The sequence below is a fragment of the Lachnellula hyalina genome (assembly GCF_007821495.1).
Source record: "Lachnellula hyalina strain CBS 185.66 chromosome Unknown contig00050, whole genome shotgun sequence".
Classification (NCBI taxonomy): Eukaryota; Fungi; Ascomycota; class Leotiomycetes; order Helotiales; family Lachnaceae; genus Lachnellula; species Lachnellula hyalina.
Genome location: NW_022157164.1, coordinates 81,823 through 100,530, shown reverse-complemented (window position 1 = coordinate 100,530; position 18,708 = coordinate 81,823). Strand labels below are relative to the sequence as shown.

The following is an 18,708-nucleotide window of genomic DNA, read 5'->3' as shown; positions in this document are numbered from 1 at the left end:
TGAAGAAGCAGCCATCAACAGGTCGGATTCCACTTATTATTGGACTCTGTAAGCTTTTGAAATAATCTTGGGCTGGTACTAAAATTGTTCAGCTGGTGCCGAAGTGGGACGGAGCAAGAGCGCTGGTGGTTATCCCGAGCAAAGCAGGAGCTATCGTCGCGGCCATTGTTTAACATAGCATCCTCTTCTGGGTAGAAATTTACTTAAAGGCTTTAATGAGTAGTATAGGATGGTAGCGATAAGGATAGCAATGTTCTATACTATAGGGGTGCAAGAAATTATATCAACGCGTGAAAGAGGAGGAGATAAAAAAGCAAACACATCATAAGCTTGAAAAGAATAGACTCAATCTATTTTGATGGTATTGATCACGACTCCATATATCCAAACACCCATTAAGACAACTATGCCTTCCTGTAGATTTATGCTACTGTATTGTGATACTCAAGGTCGGGTTGTGTTGTCGCAAGCTTCGAAGCACAGATTCTACTGTACCTGCCAAGATCGAGATTGCCGTCAACGACCGCGAATGTCACTGCCACATTTGACTCGCCATGAAACAGCACCTTTCTGTCCACGCCATAATCATCAATTGGACAGCAGCATGGGCAACGTAAGCTTCCCGCGATCGTTCCCTGATGGAGCGGCTCTTCGTGGATGAAAAAACTGTCGGAATTAAGGCACCAAAACTCGCTTGTATGTTCCAACAGTTTGTTCATCCACGAAGAGAGCGGATACAGAATGTGGATCTACTGGGATGGGATGACATAAAAGTCTCCCTGAAGCTCTACAGTAAGCTGCAGCTGCTCCTCCGGATACAAAATACTCGAGGCAGCAGACCTTCATATATATCGGAACGCCGTATCTTCCTCTACCAGCACGATAACCCACAATGGCTACGAAGTTTTTGGTAAAAGCCCTCGAAGAGCTCGGCCTTGTCTCCCTCTGGTCCTCAACGCTGGACGTCAAGCTCCTCTGCGCCCAGCGATTTGTCCGGCTTTTTGCGTATGGCGGCTCGACGCTCATTCTCGTTGCGTATCTGTCTGAGCTGGGTATCTCCAAAGAGATGATTGGGCTCTTTATGACCTTGACGCTGATTGGAGATACGGTCATCAGCTTGGTCTTGACGCTATTCGCAGATGGGTTAGGGAGGAAGGCAATACTGGCTCTTGGGGCAGCGTTGATGGCTATGAGTGGGGTTGTGTTTGCATTGTCTACAAATCAATGGGTCTTACTGGTGGCTGCTATTGTGGGGGTTATTAGTCCAAAGTATGCTTCCTCTCCCCAATGCCGGCTGGCTATTGCTAATGTTTGTAGTGGGAACGAAATAGGTCCCTTTAGAGCAGTCGAAGAATCAACACTCGCCCACCTCACCCCCACTGCGAACCGTGGAGACATATATGCTTGGTACTCTTTGATTGGCACAGCTGGAACGGCAGTTGGAATGGTCACCTCGGGATGGGCTATCCAGTATATGAGATCAAATCTGAAGTGGGATGTTTTACGGTCCTATAGAATGGTATTCTGGGGCTATGCAATTTTTGGAATTATCAAGTTCATACTCTCAATAACCCTCAGTAAGAACATTGAGGCAGAAAAGAAACCCGCCCCTACGGAAGATACTGAAACCGCACCTCTCTTGGGAGATGGTTCTGAGGAAGCCGAGACGAAGAAGTCCTACTTCAGGTCCCTGATACCAGATATCAGTGCAGAGAGTCGGATAATCGTAGTTAATATATGTATTCTGTTTATGTTAGATGCATTTGGCTCTAGCCTAGCACCACAGTAAGTCTCTAAACCCCCTTTTCAAGAACATTTACTCACCCACCTAGATCCTGGGTAACCTATTTCTTCCACGACAAGTTTGGCTTGGGTGAAGGCAAGCTTGGCTCCTTGTTCTTCGTAACATCTATTATCTCAGCAATATCAATGCTTCTCGCCTCCTCAATAGCCAAGCGATTAGGCAATGTCCAGACCATGGTATTCACACACCTCCCATCCGCCATCTTGCTCGCTTTGATCCCCATCCCCTCCTCCCTTCCCGTCGCCATGCTCTTCCTCATTCTCCGCGCCTGCACGCAATCCATGGAAGTAGCGCCGCGCTCCGCTTTCCTCGCAGCAGTTGTGCTTCCCAACGAACGCACAGCCGTCATGGGCGTCATCAATGTTGCAAAGACGTCAGCGCAGAGTTTCGGTCCGCTTATTACTGGTGTGCTGGCGCAGCATGGGCTTTTTTGGGTCGCGTTTGTGACGGCGGGGACGTTAAAGGCGATCTATGATATAGGGTTTCTGGCTATTTTTGTGGGACATAAGACGTATGACGATAGAGCCGAGGAGGAGAGGTTGGCCGAGGAAGAGGAAAGTTTGAGGGAGGGTGAGGATCCTGATGAGCGGTGATGTTAGTATGTATTGAAAACATATAAATCCACTGTGGACTTTTGCGGTTTGATCTAGAACTGAAACTCTTGGTTGTACAACGGTCTTTTATGTTTTCATTGCTGATTTGAGTTTCCGAGTGGAAATAGAGCCTGCCTTTTCTTTCTATATACGGAGTACATTAATTTTCAGGAGAATCTCACTTGTTGGTAAAGTAAGTTAATTTGTGTATGGGAGCGTATGCACATGAAGTCTAAGAGAAATTCACTAATAAACGAAGTGAACCGAAATATCTTGATAACTTCAGGAAGAGAAATCAAACGAGATTCTATAACTAGTGTGAATGAAAGTAGAAGAGCCTATATCAGTATATATTTAGTTATATACTAGTAAGCAACGATAATGCAATGCAGCACTGCCTGTTCACTCACTGCCTGAGAAGGTTGATAAATCTCCAAATCCCCAACCAATACCTGATTAGCTGTTACAAATGCCTTTCACTACAATCATACGGGAATCATAGGTTTCCCAACTCTTCTTTGGCTTTGGAGTACATTCCAACCAAATGATTTTAGAACCTATCGCTACTTCGACATCCATCGAGGCTTCGTTTTCACTTACATACTGTACGTGTAAGAAGAAGTATGACTGAGCCTTTCTGGTCATGTGACTTGTTGATAGCTGACTCGGCAACTAGCGATAACCTTATCGTGTTGCATTCACCATCCCATCTTAGCTAGCTAATAAATAATACTATCAAGTATGTAAAGGGTTTTACGCTAACTTGAAACGAGCTTCCGAAGGTCGATTTACTACGTTAAATCACTAGCGCTAATTATATCAGCAGTTTTCTATGGCAAGGTATTTGCTCAGTTATGGGCCAATTAGATGCATGCAGGGTTTTGTTTCAGACAGAAGATGCATACGCAGAGACTGGATTTTCATTTAAACTTGGTCGTTTCGATAGAATTTATTTGACGAGTGGAGATGACTAGAGATTTTAGTCAATATTAAGTAGTTCACCCACCATCTTGGCTTGGATACTGTAGAAAGAGTGAGTCGCTTGAATGATCTTCCGCGGCATTCGGCAGGATGAAGCGCATTTGGTTCCTCGGCGATAGTGCATCGCCTTCAATCGGAGCATTAAACCGGTTAAAACGGGGCCAGATAACAGACTATTGAACAGTGCGTAAGTTATTCCCACAGCTACTACTGTACTACTTCTTTCACTTCTTTCTATTTCTACAGTGAGTACGAACGAGTACGAAGTAGGTGAGGTTAGGTAGCTAACAGAGTACTAAATGCATATTTTCTCTGGTAGCGGGCGCGCTTCTCCACGTTAGTTAGCACTTAGTAGTGTACATGCTGTGACGGTAGCTCAACCTCACGATAATGAGTGATAACAAATCCATGGCAAATTTTATTTTTCGCAGGGCACGGATATTGCAGGCACTCAATTTGCGCCTCGAATAAAACGAGGGCGCCGGCTAAGATGCGAGGGAAGAGATTAATAAAGTGATGGGAAAGAAAGGTGTCTCGAATAGAAGAGAAACAGAAGAATCGAAGAACAGAGCAGCAGAGAGTGTGTGTCTGATTGCCAAGTAGAGAATGACAGAATGCAGAGTCAAGTTCTATTTTGAGGCCATTGATGGGAAGGAGCAGGAGCAGGAGCAGAAGTCCCGTCAGGTACGGAAGAGGGGAAGGAGGTACCTACGAGTACGAGTCCAGTCCTCGGCTCGGCCGCTTCTGCTTGCAGGGGAATGGCCGAAAAGCTTGGCATGGATTGAGTGAGTTTGATTGGCCACCAGTGAGTTTAGTAGCAACGGGATGCGTGTCTCAGTCTCCACCTTCCTTGTTTATCCTGGCAACACTACGCCCTCGAGTGAATTGTTAAACTGCGCTTGCCAAGAGTAGAAACGCTGGTTGCCGTCGCAGATTCAATCACATCTGGCGATACTTTTGTGCCCAAGCTCAAACCTTCGTTTTTACTTTTACTACATTACCTTTTCCGCATCTCCATCTCCATCTCCATCCCAATCCCCATCACATCGCGTCGCTCTTCTTGAACTTCAGCTCTCCCTCATTCCGCGTAGTCAATATCAATTGAGTGTCCTTGTCAATAAGTCTCACCAACTCCCTCCCGAGCTTCTCACCTTTCACCCCTCAACCCCAACAAGATGTTTGCCAAGTCAATCGCCGTTGTCGCGCTCCTCGCCGGCCTCGCTGTTTCCCAAACCAATTCAACTGTCAACATCGGCGCTTTGTCACTCACCATGAAGGGTACGTCTATCGCTCTATCTCGATCTGAGATATTTGCGCATCTCATATCAACGAAGCTATTGACTAACACTCTGCAGGCCAATGGTGTGGCGCTCAGCAAGCTACGTGCCCCGAGCTCTGCCCTGATTACATCAAGAATGACTGCGACTCTGTTTGTCCCCCATTTCCCTTTCCCTTTCCAATTCCATGTGTCTGAGCCAGCAAATGAGTCCGTTGATTTGGAGCAAATGCTAATAATAATCTTTCGCAGAACACTCTCGTCGTCAACTGTACCTGCGCTAACGGCACTGCTCCCGGCCTCGACTACTATATCAACACCATCCCAACCTTCCTTTGCGAGGAGCTTCACACCGAGTGCAAGGCTAACAACGCCGGTTCCGCGACTGCTCAAAAGGCATGCGACGATGCTGAGAAGGCAGACTGTGGAACACTCGATCCAGCCAAATACACTGCCCCAACATCCACCAGCTCTTCTGCCAGCTCATCTGCCACTGTTGCATCCGCTACCTCCGCTGCTGCTAGCGCTGCTGCGACAACGACCTCCAAAGCTGCCGCTGCTCCCACCATGGGTCTCTCGCGAGAACTCGGTACTGGTATATTCGCTGTCGGTGCCGCCGCAGCTTTCGGTCTCATGATCTAAGCTCCACCTCCGATTTCGAGCTTCCAGTTTCACGACGAAAAGTTTCCATCTCGATGAGGTGCGCTTGGCTCTATCGATGATTGTGCATATTGTATTTGTGTTTCAGCGCGTTTCCTTTAGCATTGGTGTTTTGGCTCGTGCATTCGCGCTTCTTCACCACAGCGATCGGGGTTATGGTTTTATGGCGATTGCATGAAGTGGTTTCTGCTGCGAAAGAATGGTGGATAATAATGAGGGGACGATTGACGATTAAGAATTAAGCATGGGGGTTTTTTATGGTGCCAGACTTTTAGGTTTGGCCTTGGTGCCGCATAGATGCTTAGATAGTAAATACAAAAGCATAACAGAAGTCGGGGCTCCGTACTGGGTGTGACTTTGGGTGGTGTCCATTGAGACTACGTCTGTTGCGTAATTTGACTGCCTGGATAAAGTGAGTATTTTTTTCTAAGTTCGTGAGATTGCTTTAAGGGATAGATAGAGTGACTAAAAAGGAAAGCGCGAGCGCGGTGGTCAAAGAAACCGGCTCTCCAGATCTGGCTAGTGTTCATCTTCATAGTCCTTACTTACACTTACCACTTGGTTATTATTTCACGGTCGCTCAAACATCTTCTCCTTGCTTCGTTCGCCCTCTTGTCAACGACACCCTCCAAGACTAAGAGTCTTGTCTTCCACGAGCTTGACATACCCGCTGGTCTGTAAGCTCCATCACGACAATCATGATCGCTTTCAACTACAATATTCCTAGATATATGTGCAGGAGGGAGATGTCAGGTCTTCCTTTTGTGGTGAATGGGTCTACCTACTTTGATAGGTTTATGATATTTTTGTGAGTACTACTTTTACGAGGGTTCAATATCACTTTAGCAATCTTGATAGTCATGTTTTCAATCTCTTGGATTCTTTTTTGCATTTATTGATTCTCAGACCAGTCTAGGTGTTCCTCCGTGCCCGTTATCTTGATCGCCCAAAAGAATGCATGACCAAATCAAGCCACATACCCGCTGGAAGGCCAATGTTCACCGCGTCCACAGTTATACCATTAGCCCGCTCGTATGGAGACAGAATATCGAAGTTTGCTCGGCAAGAGGGGCAGATATTTAGTGGGTGCCCTGGCACCCACGCTCTCAGCCAGGTCTCAAAACAACAACGACCAAATATATGTCCACAGGGCAATTTGACAGCATCCTCGCCTGGGAGGTTTAGCGGCTCTCTACAGATAGGACAATCCTTGTCATCATCAGCCCCGAGAACTGGCACCAGCGTCAAAATGGTGCTCAATCGACGGACGAGTGCTTCAGTTCCGTTGTGGCCAACTTGCATTTTGTACTTCTCGATTTGAGCAATGTCATGCCTGACGGCCATCGCCCGGATCTGGCAAAACAGCCTGAACTCACCGAGTTCCAGTTCTCGAAATCGTTCTGGAAATCTTTCATCGTGGATGATTCCAGTAAGGACATAGAGAAGGAACAGCAGGTCTTGGAACAGCAGGTTTTGTCCCGCGGGAAAGGTACGCTCCATAAGATGACCTGAAAATTCATGCAGGTTGTGTGAGTCGTAAACATACTTATTGATCTCATCATCTAATTCGATGTCATCTGTCGCATCGGAGTCTTCTACAGTGGTGGTATTTGTCACCCTGAAGAAAACAAAATACGGCTCCCACCTATGGCTTTTACCCACTTGCTCCATTCCCCCTTTCGTCGTGAGTATTATCGCAGCAGTGGGATTTGTCGCCTGGAAGAAAGTCACATACCTTTCTCCCGGCTTCGCTGCAATTTTGTCAAGCAACTGATCTATTTCCCTTTTCAATTCTATTCCCGGCCAGAAGAGGACGATCCTACTGCTAGGTTCTGGTCGTAGGTGTGGATGTTGGAGGCACGAGAAGCAGAACCCGTCTTCCTTGTGATCGATGAAATCGAACGATTCGCAGTGATCTGGGCATACATACGATCTGTCGAGCTCGGCGTCGTGGTGCCCACATTCTTCGAATTTGACGTTGTAAGTAAGACACATTATGGTGTGTAGTTGATCTTGATGAACTTTAAACAAGATTTACAGTTTTGGAGCGTAGATTATATACCAATTTCATATTTCTGTGTTTCTTCCCACGTATCTGTTATTCTGTTCTCGTTTGTTCCGGTTCATTCGTGAATCTAGTAGATTCATGGATATCCCAGTTCATTCGTGAATCCACGCTAAGATTCACGAATGAACCGGAACACGGTTATCTTGGTTCTTTTTCCTTTACCAGTTGGAAGGCCTGTTCATTGTCTATGTTTATGAGGGAAAACAGCTCTTGCAGCCCTCTTTGTCCATTGTTCTTATGAATAAAGCGTTGCAAGAGAGCCGCGAAGTCGCAAGTGACAATAGGCTTTACTTTGTATTGTTTCCTCCACGCTCTCTTGAACAAAGATGTTGATGGTACAATTCCCCAGTTCTGATTGCCAGGTAAAGCGATTACCGAAAGCCCATCTTTGTCGTATATTGGAACGATGGATCATTGTCTGTTCTATAAGTATCGACCACGAAGGAAGGGGGTTGGAAACTTCTTGCAAAATTTTATTGCACATTCGATCTTCTCCTTGTTTTCAGTTTATACCTTACTGGCTGGCCAATAATCACAACAACACACTTACAAATCTGTATTTTACGTCATGTCTCAAGAATCCCAACCATTGACTTTTGGCGTGGAGTTCGAAGTTGCCTTAGCTTACGCTGATCCAACAAAAGTCCAACCAGATTATTCAGACACCAGAACAGTCGCGTTTGACACGATCGAGGCCGATTTTTGGGCCCCGTATGAGATAGGAAATTCTTTAATATGCAAAAAGAGTATCTTTGCTGCTACTCGCAATGCGGCATTTAGGCACATTCAAAGTACTATGGAAGACGCAGGCTATGCCGTACATCGAGACGGAGGTTTCAATGAATGGCCTCTTACTCTTGATCCCAGCGTTAGAAAACCGTCAGAGCTTCCCCATTATCTTGACTACCTTGAATTGGAGTTTGTATCTCCTGCTTACTACTTTGTACCAGATTCTTTGAAGGTTATCGAAGATGTCCTTGCGCTGTTGAAGAGCACGTATCTTATGAACGTGAACGTCACAACCGGGTTCCATGTACATTGCGGGGATAGTTTAAACGGCTTCAAATTCGACACACTGCGGAAACTGACTAGTTTCCTCTTTGCTTTTACCCCACAATTGAACACCATTCATCCGTCTAGCCGTCAAGATGTTACGAAGGCGAGTTATGCAGGTTCTTTACGTGAGGGTTCTCGCTTTGAAATCAAGAGGAGACCAACCCATAAAGCTAGGCCAACTCCAATTCAAGCCATCTCAAGATTCATGAACTCTAGGACGTCAATGGAGTTTCTACGTCATGCCGGGAATCCAGACGCTCCGAAAGCAATGGCCCATAATCTTGCGTCAATACAAGCCATGACATCCGGTGACCAAGATAAGTTCTTCAAGCCGGCCATCGAATTCAGACAGCACGAGGGCTGTCTTGATGCAGTCGAAGCTATCAACTGGATTAAAACAGTACTTGGCATCGTCGATTTCTGTATGAATGCCCCAACTGCTGCGGTAGATCGAATGCTCCAAATCACTAAGCTCGAGACTTGGGAAAAGCTAGGCGATGGTCATGATGCAGAAAGAGAGGCCCAGTTGGGACCTATTCTAGCAGACAAAGATTTCACAGCCATCCACTTACTCCAGGCTCTCAACCTGCCGGGCCCTGCCCTATACTACGCTCAGAGAGGGCTCTATAAGCACGAAATGAAACACAGAATCGATAGTACCAGTACCAGCAGTACCGAGCTTAGTTTCTCAAAATGGGATTACGAGAAAAGGCCTCCGAGGGATCCTGCAGTGCTGGCACGGCAAGTGAAACTCAGAGACGCGTGGGATGCTCTCAAAGCTGCTTCCAAAGCGCGAGACCTCCTCGACCCTCCCGTCCGCGCACGTTGGACATTCGATCCCACAGATTCCCTATGGCCTTCCCACAACACGACTTTAGACGACGGTGCCGATACCGACGCCACAACAGACGAAGAATCTAGTAATCTGTCGGGCAGCAGTCGCGGTAGTACCGTTTCCCTTTCTACGGACAGTTCTGACTCATGGGAACCCATCACTGACCCATCACACCCACTCTATATGAACCAATTCGGAACACCCACGTCCAGCATCTCACGCTTCAACGGCTCCATCGGCCGTATATCCAATTCCTTCGTAGCACCGCTATCCCCGTCCTCGGCATCTTCAAGCGGCGAGATCGAGGCACTGGATGATGAAACGACTGATAAGGGTGTGACAGAGAATGATCGGCAGTGGGGGGAGAAACTAGGTGGCTCTGGGGGAGTTGGGGATCCGTTTGAGGGTGAAAGGGGGGAGAGGATGAGGGGGGCTGGGAGTAGGAGTCGAAGTGTTAGTCCCAGGACGAGAATTTAGTAGGTAAAATTGTATATTCTTAGCGTTTTATACTTCCGTGTACGAGTATTTGTTTTAAATCTTATTTTGATATCTATGATATATCCCAAGTTCGAAACGCACCTAAGTCAAGAAAGTGACGGAGACTATGGATTCCACGGAACCAATACATGGGAACGTTGGCAACTGTTTAATTTCTACAAACATGTCTTCGGTCACCAAGACTTCGACGCACGGAATATGCAAGAGGCAAAACGGTACCCGGACAAAGACAAGCTCGATCAGTACCTCGACTCGCTCGTTCCCGATTTTCGAAAGAAGATAGTCAACATGGTGCTAGGAGATATCATGTTCCCGAAGCTAAAAGCCGGGGTCAAATTCCCCAATGGTCGCCCGCCTTGTTGGTGCGTTATGCATAACACAGTAGCTCCCGAGGGTCTGGATCTTCCCCCCTTATCACTAGTATCGCAACTTCGAGCAATAACCCAGGGCAATGAAGAGGATACGCTCGAAGGTAGAAACCTCATAGGTACATAGGACGGCTACATTGCTTGCAGTAGTCTGCTGTCGAGATCGAGTGATATATATCGTATTTGGGGAATCAATGACGATATACTGTATATACGTACGAAGTTCCATGAGTCGCTTGAAGATGAATTGAATTAGAACGCGAGAGGACATATAGCGGAAATAACGAGAAGCTGTGCGAGTAAAGGATGGGGTAGGAAAGGGGTATGTATGTATATTAAATGGCAACCAGAAGACAAGAACACGGATACAGGGCTCTCGATGGATGAAAAATCAGTCCTTTGAAACCTAGCATATGCATCGATATCCTCGGCTTAAAATACTCCGGAATGTAATATAAAACATATCTACATATATACATATCTACATACGTACCTAGCCATGCAGATTCACTTACTATCCCCCTTCTCCATACAACCTAGCACGACTTCAATCCCTTAACCAAAAAAGTCGTATATATCAAAATAGAACATTTCTCAAGCAAAACAAAATAGACTATTCTGATCGATCATAAGAATAAGTATAGCAGCTGAGTATGGCTTCTTCTATATCCTTCTCTAGATTCCAATTCAAATCCAATCCTAATTCCATTATTTGCGAATCGATCCAACTCCAAATCCCATTTCCCATCTACCCGTTTTCTTTTTATTCCTTTCTCCGTCTTATATTTTTGCTAATACTATCAGCCATGGACCTCACATTTCGCTTAACTTGTTAACGAGCTTTTTTCTGCTTCACCCTTTCTTGAACAAGCATATAAAAGGGGGTGACGTCACGTGCTAGACCCAACCTTCACTTCATCGCAGAAGACGTTCATTGTATATTCTCCGACTATAGAATCCTCCGGAGAAAAGAAAATTCGTCATTCGTTTACTGCCTAATACATAAACAATAGCTTCCTTCTTACTTCCTGAATATGACAAAGTTATACTGGTACTTGTACTTATATCGGAAATACTCCACCCCAAACTAGAACAAGTAAATGGCACTCCCTCCATAGATCAAAATTGCTATCCCTGCCTTTCTATCCTGATATGCAAAGAAACAGACCGCTAACCTATCCTGATAAGTTTGATCATTCCCAAAAATCCCTTCCATCACTCCCTGACGCCACGACCCTTCCTCGTTCCCAGCAATCACAATTCAAGTAAGAGTAGCAAGCATAGCTCTCACCAGTTTTGGTGGCGGCGCTATTCAAACACACAAATCAGCCCCAACTCATCAAATCCCCAAATGAGGGGAAATAACCCACCAGAGGAATTCCAAAATATCGTCTCAGACGTATTTCGGCACGCTAATGGCCATCCTACCTTTTTTGTCCTTCTCAATCCTCACACCTCCTTCAGGCTCAGAGACTTTCTCTCGCCTTACAAGGGTCACCTCCTCATCATATCTATCTCTCTCTCTATCATAGATTACGAGATCGGTCTCTGAGACGCGGCCGCTGTGGCCTCCACGGCGGATACGGTCTGCCTTGCGCATTTCTTTCTCAGCACGTTTCTCGGCTCGGAGAGCTTCTTTCTCGGCTTCGAGTGCCTTGATCTCAGCGCGAATAGAGCGTTCATCTTTGGAGCGGTGGCGCTCTGCTGGGAGGGCGAGCGCGAGGGGCCCGACGGGAATGGGGTCTGAGCGCTCGATTATTTCGCGTTTGCGCTCGACGAAGGTAGATTCATCACGTGGGCCGGCGTCGATGATAACGGGGCCACTGGGGTGATAATGGGAGCGGGAGTGAGAACGGTGAGAGCGTGTAGATCTTGCTGGAGATGGGGATCGGTGTTGTTCGATGATAGTGGTTTCTTTAATATCGATTTCCTGTGGAGGGGGTGGAGGGGGAGCGTAGAATTGTGGTGGCGGTGGCGGTGGTGCTGGTGCTGGAACGGTGAACACTTCTGTTCGGTGTTCTTCAACCATGGTTCCGGCTTGTGAGCGGCCTCCGTGCATTTCGACTTCTATTGCAAAGAGACGAGGTGTTAGATAAAATGATACGTTTTCCTAATCGTGGAGCTTGCGGCAAGACAGGGGAGAAAAGAAAAAGAGTGGCTTACTGTCAACCTTGTAATCTTCGCTCAGTTTGATGACTTCGTCAATATTTTCCCGGCCAAGTGCTTTCATAATAATGATAGTTTCACCCTAGCGAGAGGAGTCAGAGAATTCCAATATAACTGACAAAACAACACTTACCTCTTCTTCAAAAGGATATCCCAAATCTATGATTGCCCTTTTGTCAACAAGACGTCCAGGCATTCTGGTCTTTCCCCGTTTCGGGAATTCGCTTTTGACTGTCTCAAAGCTATCGCTCGAAGAGCTACGACTGCTGCCCATAACACTCCCCTTAACACTGCGAGCTGGCCTACTCTCTTTGCTTCGACTTCGGCTCCGGCTCCTGCTACGTCGCCGTCTTCTGATAATTTCTCTCTCACGGACACGCTCTGGATATCCTCTGAAGTCTTCGTCGCCATAGAAGTCTGGCTCTGCCACCTTAATCTCATCGTAGGACTCCCTTTCTTCGAATCGTCTGGGAGGTGGACCTAAGGCTCTCGTTTTCGGCAGCGGGATAGGGGTCAAAGCCGGTGGTCTCATCTCCTCTCGGTTATATCTCGCGGGAGGTCCATACTCCTCTCTCTCTTGGAACCTCGCCAAAGTATTCTTCCGGTCAAAGGTATCTAAGCTCGACTGTCTCCTCAAAATCCCAGGTCTCATCGGCGCTCGACGAGGAGGCGGGGATGGGCTAAAATACTCCCTTTCCCTCTCCTTCTCAATCGTGATACTCGGTCCCCTCTCCCTCTCCCTTTCCCAAGGTGGTCGCTCTCGCTCAAATCTCGGCTCGTCGTAATAGTCCCGCTCTCGTTTCTCATATCTATCGTCTTCGTAGCCTCCTCGTGGGCTAAAACGGTCATGCTCGTAGACTTCGTCAAGAGATCGCTCTCGAGGACGGCCGAACCCGCTCCCTCCTCCTCCCCCGCGGGTGACGATACGAGTGTCACGTTCCTCGAAACGGTCGCGTTCTCCTCTGCCAAAGCGATCGCGGTCTCGCTCCATGGCGAAGCGCTCGCTATCCCAACGTTCCCCGCCGCGGCTGCGATAGCCTAGATCGCCGGCGGACGAGCGATATGGATCTCGGGACATGTTTGCAGATGTTGATCTTGATTGTTGACTGTGTACAACGCAGAAAAGCGGGCGATATGGAGTTGTTGAGGTGCAACAGCGGTATCGTTGGGGTGGTGACCCTTTACCCCGCTACCCTATCTGCGACGGTGTGGGTGTCAGAAGGGATGATGGTTGAAGAAAAGAAGACGTTCGCTGGTGGAAGAAGTCGGTGTTAAAAGTCGTGGTTTGGTAGAGGAATAAAGCGGTCTGGCGTCGAGAAATGCAGAGGCTGGAAGATGAAGAGATTTACGGAGTAACGTTTCTGGGGTCAAGTTGATCAAGTGGGAGGCTTGGCCTGGTTCTGTTCTGGTGATGTCTCTCGCTCAGCAAACAGGCTTTGGATGATGAGGGCTGTACAGGGATTCCCCTCGTTGCGATTGGGCAGTTGCGGCCTTACTCTCTGTCTGTGCGCCGGGTACGAGTTGAGTTGAGTGAGAGTGATTATCTTCACGTGTTTCTTTCACCTTCAGGGACACCGATCAGTCTACAGAAGTACTGGTGTTGGTAGGATTGCCGATGTTGAAATGTTAGCACTCCGCCTTGCACTTGCGAATCCTTCCCTCTCTATTTTTAAATGCTCCAGAAATGCTGGGTACCTTTTCAATCTGACTGCAATTTGAAGGTATTCGGCATCATATCATGGCATGGCCATGGCTCACGCGTTTTTGGCTCGCCCGCCACTGAGACGCCACTGACGTAGGAAAACAGGAACTACGGAAGTAAAAGGGATATCGGGCTCCAACACCGAGTATTAAATGTCACCAAAGTGTCAAGTTTAATATCATTCCGAGATCCATAGCAGCCCGAAAGAAGATTTGGGTTGGGTACCGAGGTGGGTTAGGTTGATAAGGTGCGGCCCGAGTCCCGTAACCAGCCCAGCCCAGCGCAGACCCAACATTCAAAGAGTCAAGGACCCATGCCATGGCTATGCCATACTCTGAAACAATAAGGATGGGCGACGAATATGCCTTCAAACCCCACAATTTGGGCTGGATGGGCTACATCTACATTAGATGGCTTTTCCAGTACCTACCTCGCAGCAATATAGAAGAGCCCGTGAAGTATATCCCCTCCAACGCCGCGCTATGCATTCCTTCAAAAGACCTTTTAACCAAACCTTCCATCCGCCTAAACCAAGTTACTTCCTCCTCATAGATGCCTCAAACTACTTCATCTTTCGACTTTTGATGTAATCCTTCAGTTGCTCCACTCTGCTTACGAAAAACATCCTTTTGGGATCGCTTTTCCAGACGAGGACCCCAACTTCATCTGCATACTTCGCGCACCCATCGTACTCTTGCTGGTTTTCGAATTCTTTAAAGAGAAATCCAGACGTCGCTTTCATTCTTTCGTTTTCGATCTGCCAAAGCCGGATCTGGTCCACTACCGTAGGAGGGAGAACAGGTCCTCCACCATGTGCAGCTGAGGCTTTAAGCAGTTGAGGATGCGCGTGTGTGGAGAGGTACGAGATCACTTGGTCGGATGTGATGCCATGTGAAATAGCCCTGTATATGGATTCTCGTGTTATACGCCCGGAAACCATATTGGGGTAACGAGTGGTGAGTTTTGTGAAGAGTGAGAGGACGGCGATTTGCAGAGGAGAGGTAGTATATGCGTATAATCGATAATTCGTTTCGATGATTATGAATCCTTTCTGCGCTGCAGCATTCGTATGCGCAGCATCAAAGCCAGCTGCCACACTACGCAGAGCAGTAGCATCGGAAGTAAGGGTCGTAGCCAGCCGCGTAGGGAAAAACTGATTCTTCGACGATGGAGGAATGTAGACCAAGCCAAAGTCTACCAAGTAGGTGATCATTTGCTTTTGCGAGTCCGTAAGTGTGGTGGTGCTATACGCGCGCCCCAGTTCAAGAGATCCTAGCATGAAGAGGAACGATAGAACATCGACAGAATCCATTTCCATCTACCAATGTCAGTATTGGAGACTTGGGAGCAGACGAATTACCAACCTGTTTCGCATTCTTAATCCACAGTAGGAGTAGCGTCCAAACTTGGGCATTAGCCTCCTGTAACAGAAATGAAAAACCAGCTTGTGTGATACCTCCGCCAGAATGTCTCGCTCTCGTAACTAGATTCCCAGACTCAAGTAATTGCTTGACTGCGGGAGTCGGGCCCTGCGTATTTTGACGCATACCCTCCCCCACACTGCTCACTACAAAATGCAAGATCCCTTCCCATTGCATTTGTGCATAATCGTCGAGGAAGTTGAGATCTACATCTGCCGTGGTAGAGTCATTCGATGGAACTCCGAATGATTGGTGGTCACCACCGCCAGTCAAGGCGAGCCGTAAGGAAGACCCGAATGCTTTCGTTAGGGACACCACCTGCGGTTCGTCTCGAGTACGTGCCGTTATATGGACGATATGAAGTCGAGACAGTAGAGAGAGGGCTTCGGTTGGTTGTCTAGGAAGTGTGAGGGCTTGGTCAAAGCCAGGGAAGTGGAAGGCTTACCTCTTGCTACTTGGATGGACCCAAAGGTCGAGATCTGTAAGTGGTATAGGCTTGGTCATGTACAACATAGCCATGACGAATGTTTTTGCTGTACCTGTTCAGCTCTGATCTCTTGAGCCTGGTAGGAAGTCATACCCAGATGAGGTAGCATGCGCCTGAAGATGGCCAAAGTCGTGGAGGGTTGTAGGTATAGCCTTCTGAATGTTGTACCGGGAAGCCCTTCCAGGTACTCGAAGGAGGCGAGAGAAGAGACCGACATTTTGTAGGAGACACTATCTCAATTCCCGATTTGTTATTGATTTATCATTGTTTGATGGTGAAGAAGGGAGGTTGTAATCGTGTGCCCTTCAAGGCTTAGATGCAGCCTCGATATATTTTGACTTTCACGGCACAACCTCGGTCAACGTAGACTCCACACCTCCCTTGATGTAGAGGGGCACGCAGGAACAAGCTTAAAGCTTCACTTCACTTCACTTCACTTCAACGCGGTTTATGTTCAGCTCTTTTGCAACATGGCGGCACTCAAATTTGTCAGATCGGTGTGTGATATATGAAAATGGCAATGATTTAAACACTTGACTAATATGTTAACAGGTACTGAAGTCTTTCCAAGTGGAATCCGGTCTTGAGCCGAGGTGATTCCCCCTATCTTTCGTCCCCAGCCTACAAGTGTTCGAACTCCAATGCTTGCAAATGCAATCTTTTCTTCAATGTGAAGAAAAGAAAACCTTCAGATCGTTCAGTAGACTAGTTGTTGACACCAAAATACTTGCAGGCTTTTTGGCGAGAATGTAAGTTCCCCGCCTGCTGTTTATATTACCAATATTGGGAACATGTCCTAGCCCTGCTCTAACGTCCTCCTCTTTAGCTCAGAGTCACAGCCGCAGAGCCTGGCCGCGTAGAATTTGAGCTCGATATTCTCAAGGAGCACACGGTAGAAATGATTCTCTCTCAATCCTCAATGTCACTAAATGAAAGTTAGAATCGTCTCAGTATCATCCATGGTGGAACCATTGCCAGCATGGGTATTATTTCCATGCCCACTTGAAAATGCCAATGGATCACTAATGTCAGTTTACAGTTGACCTTGGTGGCTCTCTTGCTGTGGCATCGAGAGGCTTGTATGCTACAGGTGTCTCGACTGACCTGAACGGTGAGTTTTGTTTGGGAATTCCGAGAAAGACGATTGACTTACGTACTTTCTTAGTAACATACCTCAATTCGGGAGGACAGGTTGGAGATGTTCTGAAGGCTATCGTAAAGTGTGATAAATGTGAGTTGAGCTCCCTTGTCCTGACAGAGGAGCCGGCATCAATTTTGTTTGTTGGATTTTTTAAGCCGAGTAGAAGATCTCAAAATCATAATTGGTTTTGCATCTCGTGGCCATTGCGAGACCCCTCCAGCCTCCTTACAACTTAAGTACTAATCATATCAGTCGGCAAAACCCTTGCATATACATCAATCGAATTCATCAACGGCAAAGGAGATATTGCTGCGCGAGGCAGTCATACAAAGTAAGCCCCTCAGAAATCAGAATGGAACTTCCCAGCTTCATGACAGTCACAAAACTCTTTACGTTGCTAAATATCTGGCAGATACGTCGCCAGGCCTGGAAGCACCCAGAAAATATTGTTGAACAGCTCTCTCCAAGGAAATGAGTCGACATTTAGAATTTCAGGAAGTATACATCTTCAATATATAGAATTTCTAAGACATTTCGGCCACCGGGCGGCACTAGAATCAAAGTGGATTTCATCAATCTTGCGTCTACAGACCATAATAAGTATCAGTGACCACAAAATAAGAAAGTGGCCAACTTTTTAATCTGGATATTGTTACACTAATACTGACAGAAACAGTACTGCCGTACCGGCTGTCGGCTTTAATAACACGTCCCCAAGTCCGCCACATTGATTTAACCATTTATGAAACCAACCAGGCGACATGCCTATCATGCTTGCATTGGCATATTTTGATCGGACGTCGACGTTACTACACTTTTGAGAACAGTCTCCAAACCTGAGGACCAGTACCTGAGCAAGAAAAGTGTTTCAAACATACTTGGGCGAGACCACTTTCGGTCTGAAACGATTCCATTCTCCCGGGCAATTGGAAACATTATTTAAGCTTCGACGAGCTCCATATTGCTTCGGTGTAAATCATGCAGCCTCGGGTGAAGCTTTCATCCACCCCTTTACTATATTACTACGGATCTATCGACTGGTCTCAGCCTCGACCCCGCAGGCAACAAACACGATTTTTATGACCTTCCAGAACTGCAGATAGATGTCCCTAGTAATTTATCCCAGCATGAACACCAAGATCTCGTGAGCCACGGACAACCAATACTCATTATGTTACCTGTGTAACTCACAAATGTGGTGTACGTGTGACGGTATGATGTTCTGTTGTTCGCGGCACAGCCAGCACTGCATTGTCATGAAAGCCATATGTGACTAAAGTTACACTACAGCTTACAACGTTCCCATTGGATATTTCCCAGTCACGACTCCAATCCGAGTGTATCGATTGCGGGTTGGCACCGATTGCACCGAGTGCAGTTTAGTAACAACACCGATGATTCCAAGTGGCCAGTATTTGCACACGCATACTTGCTTCAAGTATACAAAGCAGCCGGTGAGATTAGACTCGAAACGTTCGACACCATTTATTGTACTGTACCCAGCGCAAGACAATAAATAATCCTTGTAAGCCACATGTCAGAAAGCGCGCTAGAGATTGCGGGGGACTGGGGAAATCAAAATCAGAAACGGCAACGGCCTTGCTTCGGCGACATCAATCATAGGAACTGCCACAATCCTTCCAACTAGGTGA

At 47.0% G+C, this 18,708-nt stretch overlaps 6 protein-coding genes across 6 annotated transcripts; 4 read left to right on the top strand and 2 right to left on the bottom strand.

The window, feature by feature from the left end:
• Positions 1–892: 892 nt before the first annotated feature.
• YJR124C_1 (uncharacterized protein) lies at positions 893–2,397 on the top strand (the record flags this gene model as incomplete). The annotated part of the gene is made up of 3 exons (XM_031147945.1): positions 893–1,269; positions 1,318–1,785; positions 1,833–2,397. The coding sequence occupies 3 exons, from the start codon at positions 893–895 to the stop codon at positions 2,395–2,397; spliced, it is 1,410 nt and encodes a 469-aa protein (XP_031006154.1).
• A 2,156-nt stretch (positions 2,398–4,553) lies between these two features.
• On the top strand, positions 4,554–5,296 carry LHYA1_G002970 (uncharacterized protein; the record flags this gene model as incomplete). Its single annotated transcript, XM_031147944.1, has 3 exons — positions 4,554–4,656; positions 4,734–4,807; positions 4,907–5,296. 3 exons carry the CDS (start codon positions 4,554–4,556, stop codon positions 5,294–5,296), a joined length of 567 nt encoding a protein of 188 aa, XP_031006153.1.
• Positions 5,297–7,950: 2,654 nt separating this feature from the next.
• LHYA1_G002969 (uncharacterized protein) lies at positions 7,951–10,266 on the top strand (the record flags this gene model as incomplete). The annotated part of the gene is made up of 2 exons (XM_031147943.1): positions 7,951–9,749; positions 9,867–10,266. 2 exons carry the CDS (start codon positions 7,951–7,953, stop codon positions 10,264–10,266), a joined length of 2,199 nt encoding a protein of 732 aa, XP_031006117.1.
• A 1,266-nt stretch (positions 10,267–11,532) lies between these two features.
• On the bottom strand, positions 11,533–13,383 carry LHYA1_G002968 (uncharacterized protein; the record flags this gene model as incomplete). Its single annotated transcript, XM_031147942.1, has 3 exons — positions 11,533–12,206; positions 12,303–12,387; positions 12,439–13,383. The coding sequence occupies 3 exons, from the start codon at positions 13,381–13,383 to the stop codon at positions 11,533–11,535; spliced, it is 1,704 nt and encodes a 567-aa protein (XP_031006118.1).
• Positions 13,384–14,569: 1,186 nt separating this feature from the next.
• Positions 14,570–16,132, bottom strand: TFB2 (General transcription and DNA repair factor IIH subunit; the record flags this gene model as incomplete). The annotated part of the gene is made up of 4 exons (XM_031147941.1): positions 14,570–15,325; positions 15,372–15,825; positions 15,874–15,961; positions 16,009–16,132. 4 exons carry the CDS (start codon positions 16,130–16,132, stop codon positions 14,570–14,572), a joined length of 1,422 nt encoding a protein of 473 aa, XP_031006115.1.
• A 253-nt stretch (positions 16,133–16,385) lies between these two features.
• On the top strand, positions 16,386–17,531 carry LHYA1_G002966 (putative esterase; the record flags this gene model as incomplete). The annotated part of the gene is made up of 8 exons (XM_031147940.1): positions 16,386–16,412; positions 16,468–16,508; positions 16,649–16,664; positions 16,742–16,807; positions 16,856–16,898; positions 16,955–17,026; positions 17,081–17,192; positions 17,309–17,531. 8 exons carry the CDS (start codon positions 16,386–16,388, stop codon positions 17,529–17,531), a joined length of 600 nt encoding a protein of 199 aa, XP_031006116.1.
• Between the last annotated feature and the right edge of the window lie 1,177 nt (positions 17,532–18,708).